The following is a 22500-nucleotide window of genomic DNA, read 5'->3' as shown; positions in this document are numbered from 1 at the left end:
ACACACTGTCATACACGTTGATCCAGAGCATCCCAAACATGCTCAATGGGTGACATGTCTGGTGAGTATCCCGGTCATGGCACATTTTCAGCTTCCAGGAATTGTGTACGGACCATTGCGACATGGGGCCGTGCATTATCATGCTGAAACATGAGGTGATGGTGGTGGATGAATGGCATGTCGATGGACCTCAGGATCTCATCACGGCATCTCTGTGTGTTCAAATCACCACTGATAAAATGCAATATTATTCGTTGTCTGTAGCTTATGCCTGCCCATACCGTAACCCCACCTCCACCATGGAGCGCTCTGTTCACAATGTTGACATCAGCAAACCGCTCGGCCACACGACACCATACTCACAACGTTGACATCAGCAAACCGCTCGGCCACACGACACCATACACGCTGTCTGCCATCTGCCCTGTACAGTTGAAACAGGGATTCATCCGTGAAGAGCACACTTCTCCAGCGTGCCAGTGGCCAACGATGGTGAGCATTACTGTCAGGGTCAAGACCCTGGTGAGGATGACGAGAACACAGATGAACTTCCCCGAGACGGTTTCTGACAGTTTGCAGAAATTCTTCGGTTGTGCGAAAACCTACAGTTTCATATCCGGGTGGTTGGTCTCAGATGATCCCACAGTTGAAGAAGCCGGATGTGGACCTCCTGGGTTGGCATGGTTACACGTGGTCTGCGGTTGTGAAGCCAGTTGAACCAGTTTGTCCATATGGAAGATATCGGGGATATTTTATTTCAGCTCATGGAACATGGGACCAAAACTTTAACTGTTGCCTTTTATATCTTTGTTCAGTGTATAAAGGTTCTCTTCAACTACCCCACAAGTTCATCACCACAAAGGTATTGCATACCCTCACATAAGCCCTCAATTCGATTCCTGGTTTTAACACACCAAGCCCTTCACTGACACAGAGATATTTAAAGAGTGCATGGTGACTGAAGGAATTGGCCGACAAAAATCTATGGGATAGTAGCCTTTAATGTCATCTGTCAAACAGGTACATTATTGAGGCTTATTATAAGAGGCCTACCTCTTATTGCTTGAATAGGACGAAATAGGTGCGAACACAAAACAACTCTTGTTGTTAGAAAAGTCCAATTAAAATGAAGGCTGTTTTAAATTAACTAAGCCTACTTAGTTTAAACGAATTCGCCTACTTTCAGCACCCCTGCACTGTCCATCTCTGATTGATTGTGCTGAGGCTGCCGCTTCAACGTAATGAAAGTTATGTAAATTACTGAAACCGGGCTTATTGTGCTGAGGCTGCCGCTTCAACGTAATGAAAGTTATGTCAATGACTGAAACCGGGCTTATTGTGCTGAGGCTGCCGCTTCAACGTAATGAAAGTTATGTCAATTACTGAAACCGGGCTTATTGTGCTGAGGCTGCCGCTTCAACGTAATGAAAGTTATGTCAATTACTGAAACCGGGCTTATTGTGCTGAGGCTGCCGCTTCAACGTAATGAAAGTTATGTCAATTACTGAAACCGGGCTTATTGTGCTGAGGCTGCCGCTTCAACGTAATGAAAGTTATGTCAATTACTGAAACCGGGCTTATTGTGCTGAGGCTGCCGCTTCAACGTAATGAAAGTTATGTCAATTACTGAAACCGGGCTTATTGTGCTGAGGCTGCCGCTTCAACGTAATGAAAGTTATGTCAATTACTGAAACCGGGCTTATTGTGAGGTCAATAACTCTAATAAAAGCTTCATTTGACATTTGAGTCATTTAGAAGATGCTCTTATCCAGAGCGACTTACAGTAGTGAATTCATACATGTTTCATCATGAGCAACGAAACATAAATTATAGCCGTAACATGCTATCAAAGTTTACCTCTGGTCATCCTCATCTTCACGCCATCAAAGTTTACCTCTGGTCACCCTCATCTTTACAATATCAAAGTTTACCTCTGGTCATCCTCATCTTTACGCTATAAAAGTTTACCTCTGGTCATTCTCATCTTTACGCTATACAAGTTTACCTCTGGTCATCCTCATCTTTACGCTATACAAGTTTACCTCTCATCATCCTCATCTTTACGCTATAGAAGTTTACCTCGGGGCGGCAGGGTAGCCTAGTGGTTAGAGCAGTGTACTAGCAACCCGAATGGTTGCAAGTTCAAACCCTCGAGCTGACAAGGTACAAATCTGTCGTTCTGCCCCTGAACAGGCTGTTCCTAGGCCGTCATTGAAAATAAGAATTTGTTCCTAACTGACTTGCCTAGTTAAATAATATAAAAATCTTCACGCTTTCAAAGTTTACCTCTGGTCATCCTCATCTTTACGCTATAAAAGTTTACCTCTGGTCATCCTCATCTTCATGCTATCAAAGTTTACCTCTGGTCATCCTCATCTTCACGCTATCAAAGTTTACCTCTGGTCACCCTCATCTTTACACTATCAAAGTTTACCTCTGGTCATCCTCATCTTCATGCTATCAAAGTTTACCTCTGGTCATCCTCATCTTTACGCTATAAAAGTTTACCTCTGGTCATCCTCATTTTCACGCTATAAAAGTTTACCTCTGGTCATCCTCATCTTTACACTATCAAAGTTTACCTCTGGTCATCCTCATCTTCATGCTATCAAAGTTTACCTCTGGTCATCCTCATCTTTACGCTATAAAAGTTTACCTCTGGTCATCCTCATCTTCACGCTATAAAAGTTTACCTCTGGTCATCCTCATCTTTACACTATCAAAGTTTACCTCTGGTCATCCTCATCTTCATGCTATCAAAGTTTACCTCTGGTCATCCTCATCTTTACAATATCAAAGTTTACCTCTGTTCATCCTCATCTTCATGCTATAAAAGTTTACCTCTGGTCATCCTCATCTTCATGCTATCAAAGTTTACCTCTGGTCATCCTCATCTTCACGCTATCAAAGTTTACCTCTGGTCACCCTCATCTTTACACTATCAAAGTTTACCTCTGGTCATCCTCATCTTCATGCTATCAAAGTTTACCTCTGGTCATCCTCATCTTTACGCTATAAAAGTTTACCTCTGGTCATCCTCATTTTCACGCTATAAAAGTTTACCTCTGGTCATCCTCATCTTTACACTATCAAAGTTTACCTCTGGTCATCCTCATCTTCATGCTATCAAAGTTTACCTCTGGTCATCCTCATCTTTACGCTATAAAAGTTTACCTCTGGTCATCCTCATCTTCACGCTATAAAAGTTTACCTCTGGTCATCCTCATCTTTACACTATCAAAGTTTACCTCTGGTCATCCTCATCTTCATGCTATCAAAGTTTACCTCTGGTCATCCTCATCTTTACAATATCAAAGTTTACCTCTGTTCATCCTCATCTTCATGCTATAAAAGTTTACCTCTGGTCATCCTCATCTTTATGCTATAAAAGTTTACCTCTGGTAATCCTCATCTTTACGCTATCAAAGTTTACCTCTGGTCATCCTCATCTTTACGCTATAAAAGTTTACCTCTGGTCATCCTCATCTTTACGCTATCAAAGTTTACCTCTGGTCATCCTCATCTTCACGCTATCAAGGTTTACCTCTGTTCATCCTCATCTTTACGCTATAAAAGTTTACCTCTGGTCATCCTCATCTTTACGCTATAAAAGTTTACCTCTGGTCATCCTCATCTTTACGCTATCAAAGTTTACCTCTGGTCATCCTCATCTTCATGCTATCAAAGTTTACCTCTGGTCATCCTCATCTTCACGCTATCAAGGTTTACCTCTGTTCATCCTCATCTTTACGCTATAAAAGTTTACCTCTGGTCATCCTCATCTTTACGCTATAAAAGTTTACCTCTGGTCATCCTCATCTTTACACTATAAAAGTTTACCTCTGGTCATCCTCATCTTTGTTCCTTCACTCAAAACTGAAAAAGACATCCGTAGTCTGCACGCACAGATGCTGCGTTCCTCGTATGGGCATTGCTGTGCTTCCTCGTTCCTTACTAGGGCTACACCACAGGAGGCCGGTGGCACCTTAATTGAGGAAGGGCGGGCTCTTGGTAATGGATGGAGAGGAATAGGTAGAATGGTATCAAATATATCGGGCACATGGTTTCTATGTGTTTGATGCCATTCCATTTGCTCCATTCCAGCCATTATTATAAGCCGTCCTCCCCTCAGCAGCCTCCACTGAACTACACATGCGCAAACCTGCCCAACAAATATAGCCCGATTCTGGACCGATTGTCCAATCGTTCTGCTGCGGAGTTACCGCCAGGTGTATGTACTATACAGAGTACTAGTTCACTACGATTTGGCTTGACTGAACCGTTAAATGTGGACTGAACTGTTAAATGTGGACTGAACCGTTACATCTGAACTGAACTGTTAAATGTGGACTGAGCTGTTAAATGTGGACTGAACTGTTAAATGTGGACTGAACCGTTAAATGTGGACTGAACTGTTAAATGTGGACTGAACCGTTAAATGTGGACTGAACTGTTAAATGTGGACTGAACCGTTAAATGTGGACTGAACCGTTAAATGTGGACTGAACCGTTAAATGTGGACTGAACTGTTAAATGTGGACTGAACCGTTACATCTGAACTGAACTGTTAAATGTGGACTGAACTGTTAAATGTGGACTGAACCGTTAAATGTGGACTGAACCGTTAAATGTGGACTGAACCGTTAAATGTGGACTGAACCGTTAAATGTGAGAGGTTCTCCAATGGTTATTTAGTGCCCTACCCTATGGGCCCTGGTCAAAAGTAGTGCACTAAATAGGGAATAGGGTGCCACTTGGGATAGTCTTAGAGTAGTCTACAGGCTACAGCTAAGTAATAAGATAATGGTTACTAATCAGAATATCAATGAGAAATCTCCCTCAACAAAGTCAGCATTTTTTTGCTATCAGTTTCAGTTCCAAGCCTACTATCATCAGGGTGATAAATAACCGCAGTCATTGCCTGCATCAGAAATGGCACCCTGTTCCCTACATAGTGTGCTATTATTTCAACCAGAGCTGAGAGCCCTGTGGGCCCTGTTCAGAAGTAGTGTACTATTATTTCGACCAGAGCTCAGAGCCCTGTGGGCCCTGTTCAGAAGTAGTGTACTACTATTTCGACCAGAGCTGAGAGCCCTGTGGGCCCTGTTCAGAAGTAGTGTACTACTATTTCGACCAGAGCTGAGAGCCCTGTGGGCCCTGTTCAGAAGTAGTGTACTATAAAGGGAATATTGTGTCATTTGGTGACGCAGTCACTGATGAAGATTAAAACACAATTCAACCAGAACCAGGGACAGTCATTACTATTATAGTGACAATGGGTCTGATGTCATGTGGAGATCACACAGACACACACACACACACACACACACTGACCTCTCTGAGTGGTTCGTTCAGCTCCCCCAGAATGCTCTCCTCGTCAAACATCTTGCCCTGGAAACGATGTTCGTAGTAGTCATGGACCCGCTGCCGCATGCCGGCAGGAAGCTTGTGGAAAGACATGTACTGCTCCACCTGTTTATACTGTACAAGACAAGGATAATTGATTAGTTGATTGATTGATTGAAAAACATGTACTTCTCCACCTGTTTACACTGTACAAGACAAAGATAATTGATTAGTTGATTGATTAATTGATTGATTGAAGGACATGTACTGCTCCACCTGTTTATACTGTACAAGACAAAGATAATTGATTAGTTGATTGATTGATTGATTGATTGAAAGACATGTACTTCTCCACCTGTTTACACTGTACAAGACAAAGATAATTGATTAGTTGATTGATTAATTGATTGATTGATTGATTGAAAGACATGTACTGCTCCACCTGTTTATACTGTACAAGACAAAGATAATTGATTAGTTGATTGATTGATTGATTGATTGAAAGACATGTACTTCTCCACCTGTTTATACTGTACAAGACAGAGATAATTGATTAGTTGGTTGATTGATTGATAAACTGATTGATTGAAAGACGTGTACTTCTCCACCTGTTTATACTGTAGAAGACTAAGAGGACAGGGGGTGGAGTTGAGGACCACGATGCAAACAGGAAGAACAGAAAGACGTTTGTCTCAGCCTACTACTTTTAACTATCAACTAAATTCAACCTATCAAACCGTTGTCAGATTTGTGTTCTAACAGGTGATAAACGTACCATTGACACCGGACAGTTCTAGTATATCCAGGTACATGGAGAAATACTGTATGTTGTATGCAATGACAATAACCTCCAGCAAACCGCTGATGTTGAGGCTCCACAGATCTCATCAGGATTGTGAACAGTTGTCGTTTGAATCGTTTCAGTGTAATATTATCACTTTGTGTATTGAGCCTGAGAGTGCATTGTCCGAGTGTTTCAGTGAACCAGAGAGCAGCAGTTTATCATTGTCCGAGTGTTTCAGTGAACCAGAGAGCAGCAGTTTATCATTGTCTGAGTGTTTCAGTGAATCAGAGAGCAGCAGTTTATCATTGTCTGAGTGTTTCAGTGAACCAGAGAGCAGCAGTTTATCATTGTCTGAGTGTTTCAGTGAATCAGAGAGCAGCAGTTTATCATTGTCTGAGTGTTTCAGTGAACCAGAGAGCAGCAGTTTATCATTGTCTGAGTGTTTCAGTGAACCAGATAGTAGCAGTTTATCATTGTCTGAGTGTTTCAGTGAACCAGAGAGCAGCAGTTTATCATTGTCTGAGTGTTTCAGTGAATCAGATAGTAGCAGTTTATCATTGTCTGAGTGTTTCAGTGAACCAGATAGTAGCAGTTTATCATTGTCTGAGTGTTTCAGTGAACCAGAGAGCAGCAGTTTATCATTGTCTGAGTGTTTCAGTGAACCAGAGAGCAGCAGTTTATCATTGTCTGAGTGTTTCAGTGAACCAGATAGTAGCAGTTTATCATTGTCTGAGTGTTTCAGTGAACCAGAGAGCAGCAGTTTATCATTGTCTGAGTGTTTCAGTGAATCAGATAGTAGCAGTTTATCATTGTCTGAGTGTTTCAGTGAATCAGAGAGCAGCAGTTTATCATTGTCTGAGTGTTTCAGTGAATCAGATAGTAGCAGTTTATCATTGTGTGAGTGTTTCAGTGAACCAGATAGTAGCAGTTTATCATTGTCTGAGTGTTTCAGTGAACCAGATAGTAGCAGTTTATCATTGTCTGAGTGTTTCAGTGAATCAGAGAGCAGCAGTTTATCATTGTCTGAGTGTTTCAGTGAACCAGATAGTAGCAGTTTATCATTGTCTGAGTGTTTCAGTGAAACAGAGAGCAGCAGTTTATCATTGTCTGAGTGTTTCAGTGAATCAGATAGTAGCAGTTTATCATTGTCTGAGTGTTTCAGTGAATCAGATAGTAGCAGTTTATCATTGTCTGAGTATTTCAATGAACCAGAGAGCAGCAGTTTATCATTGTCTGAGTGTTTCAGTGAATCAGAGAGCAGCAGTTTATCATTGTCTGAGTGTTTCAGTGAATCAGATAGTAGCAGTTTATCATTGTCTGAGTGTTTCAGTGAATCAGAGAGCAGCAGTTTATCATTGTCTGAGTGTTTCAGTGAATCAGATAGTAGCAGTTTATCATTGTCTGAGTGTTTCAGTGAATCAGAGAGCAGCAGTTTATCATTGTCTGAGTGTTTCAGTGAATCAGAGAGCAGCAGTTTATCATTGTCTGAGTGTTTCAGTGAATCAGATAGCAGCAGTTTATCATTGTCTGAGTGTTTCAGTGAATCAGAGAGCAGCAGTTTATCATTGTCTGAGTGTTTCAGTGAATCAGATAGTAGCAGTTTATCATTGTCTGAGTGTTTCAGTGAATCAGATAGTAGCAGTTTATCATTGTCTGAGTGTTTCAGTGAATCAGATAGTAGCAGTTTATCATTGTTCTCATAGGTTGACAGTTAACTGTTTTTATAAACCTCCTGACAGCTCTATGAGAGATGTCTGAACACCAAGTAATGGAATGGTGATCTCCAAAAAACTGTCCTCGTTGCAGAAATCATCTCCCCCGGGTAATCACAGTAATAAGGTTGTTATCAGTCAGCAGGTAGGTAATCACATGTTGTGTTGCTGCCATGTTGTGCTGCTTCCATGTTGTGTTGCTGCCATGTTGTGTTGCTGCCATGTTGTGTTGCTGCCATGTTGTGTTGCTGCCATGTTGTGTTGCTATCATGTTGTGTTGCTGCCATGTTGTGTTGCTGCCATGTTGTGTTGCTGCCATGTTGTGTTGCTGCCATGTTGTGTTGCTATCATGTTGTGTTGCTGCCATGTTGTGTTGCTATCATGTTGTGTTGCTGCCATGTTGTGTTGCTGCCATGTTGTGTTGCTATCACGTTGTGTTGCTGCCATGTTGTGCTGCTTCCATGTTGTGTTGCTGCCATGTTGTGTTGCTGCCATGTTGTGTTGCTGCCATGTTGTGTTGCTATCATGTTGTGTTGCTGCCATGTTGTGTTGCTATCATGTTGTGTTGCTGCCATGTTGTGTTGCTATCATGTGGTGTTGCTGCCATGTTGTGCTGCTTCCATGTTGTGTTGCTGCCATGCTGTGTTGTCATGTGTTGCTGCCATGCTATGTTATTGTCTTAGGTCTCTATGTTGTGTTGTCTCTCTTGTCGTGATGTGTGTTTTGTCCTATATTTTATATTTTAATCCCAGCCGGTAGACCGTCATTGTAAATATCAATTAGTTCTTAACTGACTTGCCTAGTTAAATAAAGGTTCAATTAAAAAATTAAAAATAATTAATATGGTTGTTAGCAGTCAACATGTAGGTCATTACATTAATACCGTTGTTAGCAGTCAACATGTAGGTCATCACATTACTACGGTTGTTAGCAGTCAACATGTAGGTCATCACATTAATACGGTTGTTAGCCGTCAACATGTAGGTCATCACATTAATACCATTGTTAGCAGTCAACATGTAGGTCATCACAATAATACGGTTGTTAGCAGTCAACGTGTAGGTCATCACATTAATACGGTTGTTAGCCGTCAACATGTAGGTCATCACATTAATACCGTTGTTAGCAGTCAACATGTAGGTCATCACATTAATACGGTTGTTAGCAGTCAACATGTAGGTCATCACATGAATACCGTTGTTAGCAGTCAACATGTAGGTCATCACATTAATACCGTTGTTAGCAGTCAACATGTAGGTCATCACATGAATACCGTTGTTAGCAGTCAACATGTAGGTCATCACATTACTACGGTTGTTAGCAGTCAACATGTAGGTCATCACATTAATACGGTTGTTAGCAGTCAACGTGTAGGTCATCACATTACTACGGTTGTTAGCAGTCAACATGTAGGTCATCACATGAATACCGTTGTTAGCAGTCAACATGTAGGTCATCACATTACTACGGTTGTTAGCAGTCAACATGTAGGTCATCACATTAATACGGTTGTTAGCAGTCAACGTGTAGGTCATCACATTAATACCGTTGTTAGCAGTCAACGTGTAGGTCATCACATTAATACCGTTGTTAGCAGTCAACATGTAGGTCATCACATTAATACAGTTGTTAGCAGTCAAAAATGTAGGTCATCACATTAATACCGTTGTTAGCAGTCAACATGTAGGTCATCACATTACTACGGTTGTTAGCAGTCAACATGTAGGTCATCACATTAATACGGTTGTTAGCAGTCAACATGTAGGTCATCACATTAATACCGTTGTTAGCAGTCAACATGTAGGTCATCACATTAATACCGTTGTTAGCAGTCAACATGTAGGTCATCACATTAATACGGTTGTTAGCAGTCAACATGTAGGTCATCACATTAATACGGTTGTTAGCAGTCAACATGTAGGTCATCACATGAATACCGTTGTTAGCAGTCAACATGTAGGTCATCACATTAATACAGTTGTTAGCAGTCAACATGTAGGTCATCACATTAATACGGTTGTTAGCAGTCAACATGTAGGTCATCACATTAATACCGTTGTTAGCAGTCAACATGTAGGTCATCACATTAATACCGTTGTTAGCAGTCAACATGTAGGTCATCACATTAATACCGTTGTTAGCAGTCAACATGTAGGTCATCACATTAATACCGTTGTTAGCAGTCAACATGTAGGTCATCACATTAATACCGTTGTTAGCAGTCAACATGTAGGTCATCACATTAATACGGTTGTTAGCAGTCATCGTGTAGGTCAGGGGTGTCAAAGTCAAATGGACGGAGGGCCAAATAAAAAAATCAGCTACAAGACGAGGGCCGGACTGTTCGAATGTTCATTGAAAAAATTTTAAATGACGCATATAGTCTAGTGAACCTAATTGAACCTACTGAAAACCTAACAAATATATTACAATATGATCAGATAAATAAAGCAATATTTTCTTATGGCTCTGTCAGTAATCTTTAATTTTCAACAGACACAAAAGACAAATTTCCTTTATATAAATATCCCCATAACATGAACATTAAATGAAAGAAACCGGTATTCAAGGCACCATCAGTAGACTATATTTTCTATTTTAGCAAAAGTGGGCTAAATTTACTTCAAAGAAAAAACAATAATAGCAATTTTCTATCATCCACTCAACTGAAATATTTTTAAAATATAATTGGATTGAAATACAAAAAAATAAAGTGCAAAAATCTATTAATCAAAAACAACACTTTGTTTAAGGAGAAGTAACATGCAGTGAAAACAAATATTACATTTTAACTTTTAAACTTGAACTGAGTAAAAACTCTAAATATGTGATTGCACAGTAATGTTCACTTGTTTGAGGTTGAGGGTGATACTTGGTGGTGTCCCATCTTTTCCACAAGTTCATCAATGTTCGGGGTAAGGCTCTGAGCTGAAGAAATCCTCAGAATTGAGTGGAGGTGTTCAGCAGTAAGTCGACTTCTGTGTGATGTTTTGTTCAGGTTCATCAAAGAAAACAGTTGTTCACACAGGTATGTGCTGCCAAACATAGACAACGTTTGAGCAGCCTGGATGCGCAGCTGGGGCATTGTGCCGGGGAGGAAACGGGCGAACTCCGCAGCACCCACTGCCGCATATTTTGCCCTCAGTGCATCATTGCATTGGAGGTCAATCAACTCCATTTGGAGGTTTGGTGGTGAGCTTTCCACGTCAACAGCAAATGGGTTACCGAGCAGTTCCAACCTGCTTTTTTGTGCTTCAAAGTCAGCAAATCGGCGTCGAAAGTCAGCGGCAAGCATACCTATTTTATCAGCCAACTGTGTGCTCGGGAACGCACTGGTAGAGAGCTTCTCTTTCATGGTCTGGCAGCTGGGAAAGTGGCTCAAATTTTCTTTCCGCATCTGCGTCTCCCACAGAGTCAGTTTGGTTTTAAATGCCTTCACTGTACTGTACATATCAGAGATGACACGATCCCGACCCTGCAGCTGCAAGTTTATTGCATTCAGATGACTCGTAATGTCACACAGAAAAGCCATTTCACACAGAAACATTTCGTCTCGGAGTTGTGTTGTGTCTTTCCCTTTGCAGTCCAAGAACAGACAAATCTCCTCACGAAGCTCGAAACATCTTTGAAGCACCTTTCCCTGGCTTAGCCATCGCACCTCTGTGTGATAAGGCAAATCACCATGCTCCGTTTCTAACTCCGTCAGAAATGCCTTGAACTGGCGGTGATTCAAACCTTTGGCTCTGATAAAGTTAACTGTGCGCGTGATGATGCTCATTACATGCTCCATTTTCAAGGCTTTACCGCACAACGCTTCCTGGTGTGTGATACAATGATAAGCTGTCAGCTCACCTGTCGCGTTTTCCTCTTGCATCTTTTCCCGTATCTTCGCCACCAGTCCGCTCCTGTGTCCACACATCGCAGGTGCTCCGTCGGTTGTCAAACCCACAAGTTTTTCCCAAGGCAGCTCCATCTCATTTACACATCTTGACACCTCTTCATACAAATCATGCCCCGTAGTTGTGCCATGCATAGGACGTAAAGCCAAAAACTCCTCTGTCACGCTTAGGTTGGAGTCCACTCCGCGGATGAAAATTGACAACTGGGCAATGTCAGAAATGTCGGTGCTCTCATCCACAGCCAAGGAATATGCAATAAAATCTTTTCCCTTTTTCACAAGCTGCTCTTTTAGATTGATGGACAACTGGTCTACTCTCTCGGCAATGGTGTTTCTGCTCAGACTCACATTTAAAAAGAGTTGCCTTTTTTCTGGGCAAACTTCGTCACAAACTTTAATCATGCAGTTTTTGATGAAATCCCCCTCCGTAAATGGCCGGGCTGATTTAGCGATCTCTTCTGCCAAAATAAAACTGGCCTTGACAGCAGCCTGGCCTTGTGATTTGGCTTTTTTGAACAGAGCCTGTCGAGATTTGAGGCCTCGTTTTAATTCCTCTGCCTTTTGTAGCCTTTGTTCCATGTCCATATTCTTGTTTTTGTCCGCGTGTTTCGTTTCATAATGTCGTCTCAGATTATACTCTTTCAGTACCGCCACACTTTCTCCACACAGAAGACACAGGTTTTCCAGCTACCTTCGTGAACATATACTCCGACTCCCACCTTGTTTGAAACCCCCGGTTCTCAGTATCCACCTTCCGTTTTGCCATTTTTGATGGGTATCGAAAGTTAATTTTACTGTGATGCTGACGACTGCTGTGCCAATAAATATTGAAATGAAGCAGCCTACTGCTCGGTGCGTCACCTTTGCATTGTGGGAAATGTAGTATTGGTGCGTGTAAAAGATCTGCGGGCTGCCGGCTTGCTGCGGGCCGGTTCTAATAATAAATCAAGATCATCCCAGGGGCCGTAAAAAACCTTCTTGCGGGCCGGATGTGGCCCGCGGGCCTTGACTCTGACATATGTGGTGTAGGTCATCACATTAATACCGTTGTTAGCAGTCAACATGTAGGTCTTCACATTAATACGGTTGGTAGCAGTCAACATGTAGGTCATCACATTAATACGGTTGTTAGCAGTCAACATGTAGGTCATCACATTAATACGGTTGTTAGCAGTCAACATGTAGGTCATCACATTAATACCGTTGTTAGCAGTCAACATGTAGGTCATCACATTAATACGGTTGTTAGCAGTCAACGTGTAGGTCATCACATTAATACGGTTGGTAGCAGTCAACATGTAGGTCATCACATTAATACCGTTGTTAGCAGTCAACATGTAGGTCATCACATTACTACGGTTGTTAGCAGTCAACATGTAGGTCATCACATTAATACCGTTGTTAGCAGTCAACATGTAGGTCATCACATTAATACGGTTGTTAGCAGTCAACATGTAGGTCATCACATTAATACGGTTGTTAGCAGTCAACATGTAGGTCATCACATTTACCAGGGTGTCCTTGACCAGAGCCCATTGCACCCTATTCCCTATATAGTGCACTGCTTTTTACCAAGGTCCATAGGGCTCTATGGGGAATAGAGGGCCATTTGGGATGGGCCCCTTGAGGTCCATCCTATCAGTAGGTGAAGCTACGTAGAGAGTGAAGGTATGTTACATTTCCTATGGAGAGTAGAAGTGGACGACAGAAGATGTTTCCTCCTCCTTTCCTCTCTTCCTCATGTTCTCTCCTCTCCATCCCTCTCCCTATGTATCTCATTCACCTCTTAATGTCTCTCTCTCTGTTTCTCTCTCTGTTTCTCTCTCTCTCTCTCTCACTCTGTTTCTCTCTCTCCTTTCTCTCTCTGTTTCTCTCCTTCATCCCTCTTCCTATGTATCTCCTTCACCTCTTAATTTCTATCTCTCTCTCTCTCTGTTTCTCGCTCTCTCTTTTCTCTCTCTGTGTTTCTCTCTCTCTCTCTCTGTTTCTCTCTCTTTCTCTCTCTCTCTCTCTCTGTTTCTCTCTCTCTTTTCTCTCTCTGTGTTTCTCTCTGTGTCTCTCTCTCTCTCTCTCCTGATCCCTAGGAGGTCCATTCCTCTTGAAGTTAAACTTTTAATTGAATTTCTTGCAATGCAAGCTTCATAATTCATCTTCTTGAACTTTTATGACTTTTTCAGCATGCACTCTTTCCCTATTATATTTTATAGACCCTCTGTTATGGACCGTTTCCTGACTGCAGGCTATATGCTGTGCACACACTGAATCGTTCCAGAGCAGCCAACAGCTGTCTGAAAAGCCCTTCTCTCTGCACATACCGTATGACCAATCCCAAATCAACCAGTAGCTTCAAAACACCAAGGCACTTGTGTAGATCTGAGAGGATTGGATTGGTGTAATTAATGTGACGGTAGCTCCATATTGCCCTCTGAGGAAAGCAATGAGGAAAATTGGAATTGGCATTTCAGTTTACAACCCTGGCCGCCAGGCTCTCACTACTGAGAAGGCAAAGACAGACCTTTGGACTCAGAGTCTAGTCCAGATGCATCTTAATTTGACCCTGCTTCTCACAGTAGGAAAATAATCCTGCAGCAACAGGAAATGTGAATTATTATGTGTAATAAAATTCATCAACATTTTTATAGGGTTTGATACATTTTCATTATGGCAAATCAAGCCTGACATTTTTAAGTGGAAATTACAAACTTCAGAAGCCTTTTTAAACCTTGAATACAATACAATTCAGAAAATTATCTGCTATAACAGAGATAGCAGATCTTAATTCACTCACCTTCTCCTGGTACTGCCGTCGGGAAGAGTCCAGTGACTGAATGAGAGCGGTTGCATGGCCTACAAACATGGCGTAGCAGGTGGCACCCACGATCATGCTGAGTATGGTGAGCCACACATCCGCCAGGCCGACAGGAGGGTACATACCGTACCCGATACACAGCATGTGACTCATAGCCTTGAACAGGGCATAGGAATACTGCTGGCCCCACGTGTCATTCTGCAGGAGGGAGAGGAGAGAAGGGGAATGGGAGATGAGAAGAAGAGTGAGAGAAGAGAAGGAAAGATGTTCCCAATTGCCTATGTTCCAGGAGGAACATTGGACTTTAGGAACACTGGACATTTGGAACACTGGAACAATGTATGTTTGGAACACTGGACTTATGGAACACTGGACTTCTGGAACAGTGATCACCATCTTGATGACCCAGCAGTCAGAAGGGAAGTCCTGTAGCATGGGGACCAGAAACTCTCTCTGTGTGTGTGTGTGTGTGTGTGTGTGTGTGTGTGTGTGTGTGTGTGTGTGTGTGTGTGTGTGTGTGTGTGTGTGTGTGTGTGTGTGTGTGTGTGTGTGTGTGTGTGTGTGTGTGTGTGTGTGTGTGTGTGTGTGTGTGTGTGAGTGACTTCTTGGAACAGTGATCACCATCTTGATGACCCAGCAGTCAGAAGGGAAGTCCTGTAGCATGGGGACCAGAAACTGGTGTGTGTGTGTGTGTGTACTCACCACCATCTTGTTCCTGGTGACCCAGCAGTCAGAAGGGAACTCCTGCAGCATGGGAACCAGGAACTGCAGACATCCGTCCCAGTGACACAGCAGCAGCATCATAGCAATCAGGTTCACAATCCTCACCATGGCACTGGCTAGGTCATAGGTCATATGGAAAATCTAGGGGATTAGAATTAGTTAAACACGCAATTGTCCTCCATGGAATGTGGATTAACAAACATTAACAGGACCTGCAGCTAGTTAAGTAACTAGACATGTACTGTATTATTTTGCCAGTGTAAACACTACTTAACACTAAACAAATGCACAATTTCAGTTTGACAATTGTGCTGCTGCTGCCTCCAATGTAATTAGCTAGTAGTGAGATTAGTAGTGAGATTAGTAGTGAGATTAGTAGTGGGTGAGGTAGGAGGTGCAGTAGGTGCTATGTGGCCGTAGTCTGTACTGGTACCCAGTGTATATTGGCCAAGCTACCATTACTCATTGTGTATTTATTCCTCGTGTTATTATTTCTCCCTAAAAAAAATATCTCAGCATTGTTGGGAAGGACTTTCACTGTTAGTCGACACCTGTTGTTTACCATGCATGGGACAAATACAATGTGGTTTGATTTGAGTCCCTCTACCCATAGGCCACATCACATTGTTGTTAATCTGCCCACCACAGACCAGCAGACGGACCAGACAGCATAGCAACACTATTATAACAGATATTTATTTTTACGTAATCATCATCTGGGACTATCATCACTATGTACTAATGGTCCTGAGGGGGTGTGTGGGGGGGGGGGGGGGATTATATTCTCTTTACAGTGGTAAAAGATCCCACTGAGAACACTGCTAGCCTATTCTCTGCAGCCAGCAAAGTAAAGTGACCATATGCATGGTTACGTCATATCAACAATGAGTGTGGTGGCTCTTTTCAGTGTGTGTGTGTGTGTGTGTGTGTGTGTGTCTGTGCGTGTGTGTGTGTGTGTACATTGGATCTTAGATCCATGTCTGATGGAGTTACTGGATGTAGTTAGGGGATGGAGTTAGGGGATGGAGTTAATGGATGAAGTTAGGAGATGGAGTTAGGGGATGGAGTTAAGGGATGGAGTTAGGGGATGGAGTTACGGGATGGAGTTACGGGATGGAGTTACGGGATGGAGTTAGGGGATGGGGTTAAGGGATGGAGTTAGGGGATGGAGTTAGGGGATGGGGTTAAGGGATGGAGTTAAGGGATGGAGTTAGGGGATGGAGTTAGGGGATGGAGTTAGGGGATGGAGTTAGGGGATGGAGTTAGGGGATGGAGTTACGGGATGGAGTTACGGGATGGAGTTACGGGATGGAGTTACGGGATGTAGTTACGGGATGGAGTTAGGGGATGGAGTTAGGAGATGGAGTTACGGGATGGAGTTACAGGATGGAGTTAGGGGATGGAGTTACGGGATGTAGTTACGGGATGTAGTTACGGGATGGAGTTAGGGGATGGAGTTACGGGATGGAGTTACGGGATGGAGTTACAGGATGGAGTTAGGTGATGGAGTTAGGGGATGGAGTTACGGGATGGAGTTACGGGATGGAGTTACAGGATGGAGTTAGGGGATGGAGTTACGGGATGGAGTTACGGGATGGAGTTACAGGATGGAGTTAGGTGATGGAGTTAGGGGATGGAGTTAAGGGATGGAGTTACGGGATGGAGTTAGGTGATGGAGTTAGGGGATGGAGTTAAGGGATGGAGTTAAGGGATGTAGTTACGGGATGGAGTTAGGGGATGGAGTTACGGGATGGAGTTACGGGATAGAGTTACGGGATGGAGTTAGGGGATGGAGTTACGGGATGGAGTTACGGGATGGAGTTACGGGATGGAGTTACAGGATGGAGTTAGGTGATGGAGTTAGGGGATGGAGTTAAGGGATGGAGTTAAGGGATGTAGTTACGGGATGGAGTTAGGGGATGGAGTTACGGGATGGAGTTACGGGATGGAGTTACGGGATGGAGTTAGGGGATGGAGTTACGGGATGGAGTTACGGGATGGAGTTACAGGATGGAGTTACGGGATGGAGTTACGGGATGTAGTTAGGGGATGGAGTTAGGGGATGGAGTTACGGGCTGGAGTTACAGGATGGAGTTAGGTGATGGAGTTAGGGGATGGAGTTAGGGGATGGAGTTAGGGGGTGGAGTTACGGGATGGAGTTACAGGATGGAGTTAGGTGATGGAGTTAGGGGATGGAGTTAAGGGATGGAGTTAAGGGATGTAGTTACGGGATGGAGTTAGGGGATGGAGTTACGGGATGGAGTTACAGGATGGAGTTAGGTGATGGAGTTAGGGGATGGAGTTACGGGATGGAGTTACGGGATGGAGTTACAGGATGGAGTTAGGTGATGGAGTTAGGGGATGGAGTTACAGGATGGAGTTACGGGATGGAGTTACGGGATGTAGTTAGGGGATGGAGTTAGGGGATGGAGTTACGGGATGGAGTTACAGGATGGAGTTAGGTGATGGAGTTAGGGGATGGAGTTAGGGGATGGAGTTAAGGGATGGAGTTAAGGGATGTAGTTACGGGATGGAGTTAGGGGATGGAGTTACGGGATGGAGTTACGGGATGGAGTTACGGGATGGTGTTAGGGGATGGAGTTACGGGATGGAGTTACGGGATGGAGTTACAGGATGGAGTTACGGGATGGAGTTACGGGATGTAGTTACGGGATGGAGTTACAGGATGGAGTTACGGGATGGAGTTACGGGATGGAGTTACGGGATGGAGTTACAGGATGGAGTTAGGTGATGGAGTTAGGGGATGGAGTTACGGGATGGCGTTACGGGATGGAGTTACGGGATGTAGTTACGGGATGGAGTTAGGGGATGGAGTTACGGGATGGAGTTACGGGATGGAGTTACGGGATGGAGTTAGGGGATGGAGTTACGGGATGGAGTTACGGGATGGAGTTACGGGATGGAGTTACAGGATGGAGTTACGGGATGGAGTTACGGGATGTAGTTACGGGATGGAGTTACGGGATGGAGTTACGGGATGGAGTTACGGGATGGAGTTACGGGATGGAGTTACAGGATGGAGTTAGGTGATGGAGTTAGGGGATGGAGTTACGGGATGGAGTTACGGGATGGAGTTACGGGATGTAGTTACGGGATGGAGTTAGGGAATGGAGTTACGGGATGGAGTTACGGGATGGAGTTAGGTGATGGAGTTAGGTGATGGAGTTACGGGATGGAGTTACGGGATGGAGTTACAGGATGGAGTTAGGTGATGGAGTTAGGGGATGGAGTTACGGGATGGAGTTAGGGGATGTAGTTAGGGGATGGAGTTAAGGGATGTAGTTAGGTGATGGAGTTACGGGATGGAGTTACGGGATGTAGTTAGGTGATGGAGTTACGGGATGCTTCGTCAATTACACCTCAATTACTAAAGTCAGCACTTTGTGCAAATGCCACACACAGAGAATCTAAACTATATCAAAATACTTCATATCTGAACCAGTAATTTGTCATATCTGAACCAGTAACATACTGACATTGTAAAGCAGCACATTGAAACTACAGTAGGTCTATGGTTAAGTGGTTACTGTGACTGGGGTTCATCATATTACAGTTTTTCTCAGTCACTTTGGTGCATTTCTTAGATCAAAAGTGCAATTCTTGATACTACTTGTACAAATTCCAAATCATCTAGTCACTTGTGCACATCATTAAAGCAATGTCTTATTCCTTTGAACAAATTGCAATTGATAATGTACAAGTGTCAGCTTTTTTCCACATTATCAATTGCTCATGTCATGTTGATCAAAATATAGTAGATGGTTCTCTGTTGAATAGTCTTACCCCTCAAAACATCTAGGCATTAGTTCCTTGCATAAGCCATTACATGCAAAATTGTTGAACTATTTGTCATAAACTGTCAAGCATAGTTTTACACATTTCTATTAGACCTTTTGTACAAAAACGTGAATTGATTAATCGTGCAGGTGAAATTGACCCTCACTCATGAAGGAATGTAAAGTGTTAGTTCAACCAACAATCAACCAGTTGTCTAAATTGCTTAAAGTTGCATGTCATGAAGAATCAATTGGCAAGCATATATAGACAGACCACAACACAGAGTTGCAATTTTCCAATAACGGATGGACCAGGAAACGAACAGGGTCAACAGCCAAGAGGAGGAAGAAGAGGAGCAAGGATGCGTGGTGGAAGGCAAAACAGAGGAAGAGACAGAAGAGGACATAGGCGCATATCTGATGACATAAGGGCCACTATTGTAGACCATGTTGTCAATCATGGCCTTACAATGGCTGAGGCGGGTCGAAGGGTACAGCTGAATATTGGGAGATCAACCGTGTCCTCAATAGTTCAAACGAAGAGAGAACAGGTATGTCCACCAATGTACAGTGCACTGTTACTGTATATAAGCAGTATACTGTATACTTCCTACAATGCTTCATATTACAGTAGTCCACTTGTATTTCTCAGCATACAGAGATATACTCTATACAGATAGTTATATAGTAGTTTTATAGTTTTAGTTTCATAGTTTTTGTCTATGTGGAAGTGTGCGATGCATCACTGCATTTTCCCCCACATAGGACTGCAAGATTACCTCAAACCGGTGTCAGAGGACGCCTTTTCACACCTCAACAGGAGGAGGCTATTTGCACCATGGTCCGAGCAAACAATGCCATGAGACTCAGGGAAATACAAAGGACCATTATAGAAGACAACGATGTCTTTGAAAAACATCCGTACGGTTAGCATCTCAACCATCGACAGGGTGCTACATAGAAACCAGATGAGTATGAAACAGCTGTACCGTGTACCATTCCAAAGGAATGAGGACAGAGTTAAGGAGCTACGGTACCAGTATGTACAGGTAAAACATATATCTATGTAACTACTTTACAGCAACATTTTATAGTGATACATAGCACAGTAAGCATAAACTGCACACATTTCCATTGCTGTGGAAGGAACATGCAACATATGTGCATTTTATGTCACTCTTCCTTACCAAAACAAATTCAACTGTGTGTTCTGGGATATAGCGTATAATGGAGTTGGACTCAAGTGAACCCTCTCACAACTTTGTATACGTGGATGAGGCTGGCTTCAACCTGACCAAATGCAGAAGGCGGGGTCGAAATATCATCGGTCACAGAGCTACTGTGGATTTGCCAGGCCAACGGGGAGGAAATATCACCATGTGTGCTGCTATTTCGGAGCATGGTGTCCTAACCCATATCCCCCTTATAGGGCCATACAACACCCAGCATCTACTCAACTTTTTAGAGACTCTCTACAGGGCTCTCATCCCTGATGATGAGAGGGGTCTGTTTAGAGAGGATTTGCCAAAGTATGTGGTCATTTGTGATAATGTGAGTGTCCACCGATCAAACATCATAAGGCAATGGTTTGTGACCCACCCGAGGATGCTCATAGAATTCCTCCCACCTTATTCACCATTCCTTAACCCAATTGAGGAGTTATTTTCAGCATGGAGGTGGAAGGTGTACGATCGTCAGCCACACACACACAGATGACCCTGCTGGCTGCAATGGATGCAGCATGTGAGGACATCACAGTAGACGCCTGCAGAGGATGGATAAGGCATTCCAAAAGATTCTTTCCACGTTGCATTGGAAGGGAAAATATCCGGTGTGATGTGGATGAGAATATGTGGGCCGACAGACAGGAACATCTGGATGTGTAGAGACAGCACAACAGTGCTGCGGGCAAAGTTGTGCCTTAGGGGTGGTTTCCTGTGTTTCTTTCTAATTTAGTTTTTTTTCCTTTGTGCCCCTTGGGTTGTCCAGTCTCTTTCAATCAATAACCCACATACAGTAATATGTAAATAGTACTGTTGAAATTGATATATGCCATAGAAGTGTAGCCTTGTGCATTTTCAATACAGTAACTGTCATCCAAATTGTAGCCTAAGTTTACATCAGGTAGTACTGTCAAAGTACACAGTTACATTGACAACATGGCTAAAAATGTTGACGACCTTGTTCGTGAACAATGACTCAATGACTTATCATTCTAATGACACTGACATGATCATTGGCATGAATATTTACTTTTGAGAGATGTACTAAGGATTTTTAGTGACTGACTAGCTTTAGAAAATTATCTATTGTATATTGCAGTTTGCACAAATTGTTCTGAGAAATACACTGTTATTTTGCACATGTTAGGGATGATGTGAAAAATGCACCAAAGCGACTGAGAAATGGTAAACCGTACAGCCTCTACAATGAATCTACAATGAATGAGAGAGCAGATGAATGCCTTCGGTCCAGGGTTGGGTACATTCTATTGCAATTCAGTCCATTCAATTAGTAAACTTCAATTTGTAATGTTAGTTTACTTCCAGAGTTGACTGAGTTGAAATGGAATTGATCCCAATCCTGCCTCCCAAGCCCTACCTCCTGGTGCCTCCCAAGCCCTACCTCCTGGTGCCTCCCAAGCCCTACCTCCTGGTGCCACCCAAGCCCTACCTCCTGGTGCCTTCCAAGCCCTACCTCCTGGTGCCTTCCAAGCCCTACCTCCTGGTGCCACCCAAGCCCTACCTCCTGGTGCCTCCCAAGCCCTACCTCCTGGTGCCACCCAAGCCCTACCTCCTGGTGCCTCCCAAGCCCTACCTCCTGGTGCCTCCCAAGCCCTACCTCCTGGTGCCACCCAAGCCCTACCTCCTGGTGCCTACCAAGCCCTACCTCCTGGTGCCACCCAAGCCCTACCTCCTGGTGCCTCCCAAGCCCTACCTCCTGGTGCCTCCCAAGCCCTACCTCCTGGTGCCACCCAAGCCCTACCTCCTGGTGCCTCCCAAGCCCTATCTCCTGGTGCCTCCCAAACCCTACCTCCTGGTGCCTCCCAAGCCGTACCTCCTGGTGTCTCCCAAGCCCTACCTCCGGGTGCCTCCCAAGCCCTACCTCCTGGTGCCTCCCAAGCCCTACCTCCTCCTACCTCTCATCTCCCTACACCCTCCTACCTCCTCCTCCTACCTCCCTACGTCCTATCTCCCTACCTCCTTACCCACTAACTCCCTACCACCTACCTCCTTACCTCCCTACACCCTACCTTACTACATCCTACCTCCCTACCCATCCTATCTCACTACATCCTACCTCCCTACCCCTACCCATCCTACCTCCCTACATCCTACCTCACTACATCCTACCTACCTACCCCTACCCATCCTACCTCACTACATCCTACCTCCCTACATCCTACCTCCCTACCCCTACCCATCCTACCT

General features: G+C 43.6%; 1 protein-coding gene across 1 annotated transcript in view; it reads right to left on the bottom strand.

The window, feature by feature from the left end:
* The window catches only part of LOC110522714 (potassium/sodium hyperpolarization-activated cyclic nucleotide-gated channel 4-like), a 59847-nt gene that overhangs the window by 15133 nt on the left and 22214 nt on the right, over positions 1–22500 (bottom strand). The window contains 3 exon segments of the mRNA XM_090231060.1: positions 5335–5481; positions 14529–14747; positions 15252–15413. Coding sequence (XP_090087186.1) covers positions 5335–5481; positions 14529–14747; positions 15252–15413 — 528 coding nt within the window.

This window comes from Oncorhynchus mykiss, chromosome 4 (assembly GCF_057628025.1).
Source record: "Oncorhynchus mykiss isolate SJ-2025 chromosome 4, ASM5762802v1, whole genome shotgun sequence".
NCBI classification, from domain to species: domain Eukaryota; kingdom Metazoa; phylum Chordata; class Actinopteri; order Salmoniformes; family Salmonidae; genus Oncorhynchus; species Oncorhynchus mykiss.
Note: the sequence above shows the minus strand (reverse complement) of the source record. Positions and strands in the feature narration are given on the sequence as shown.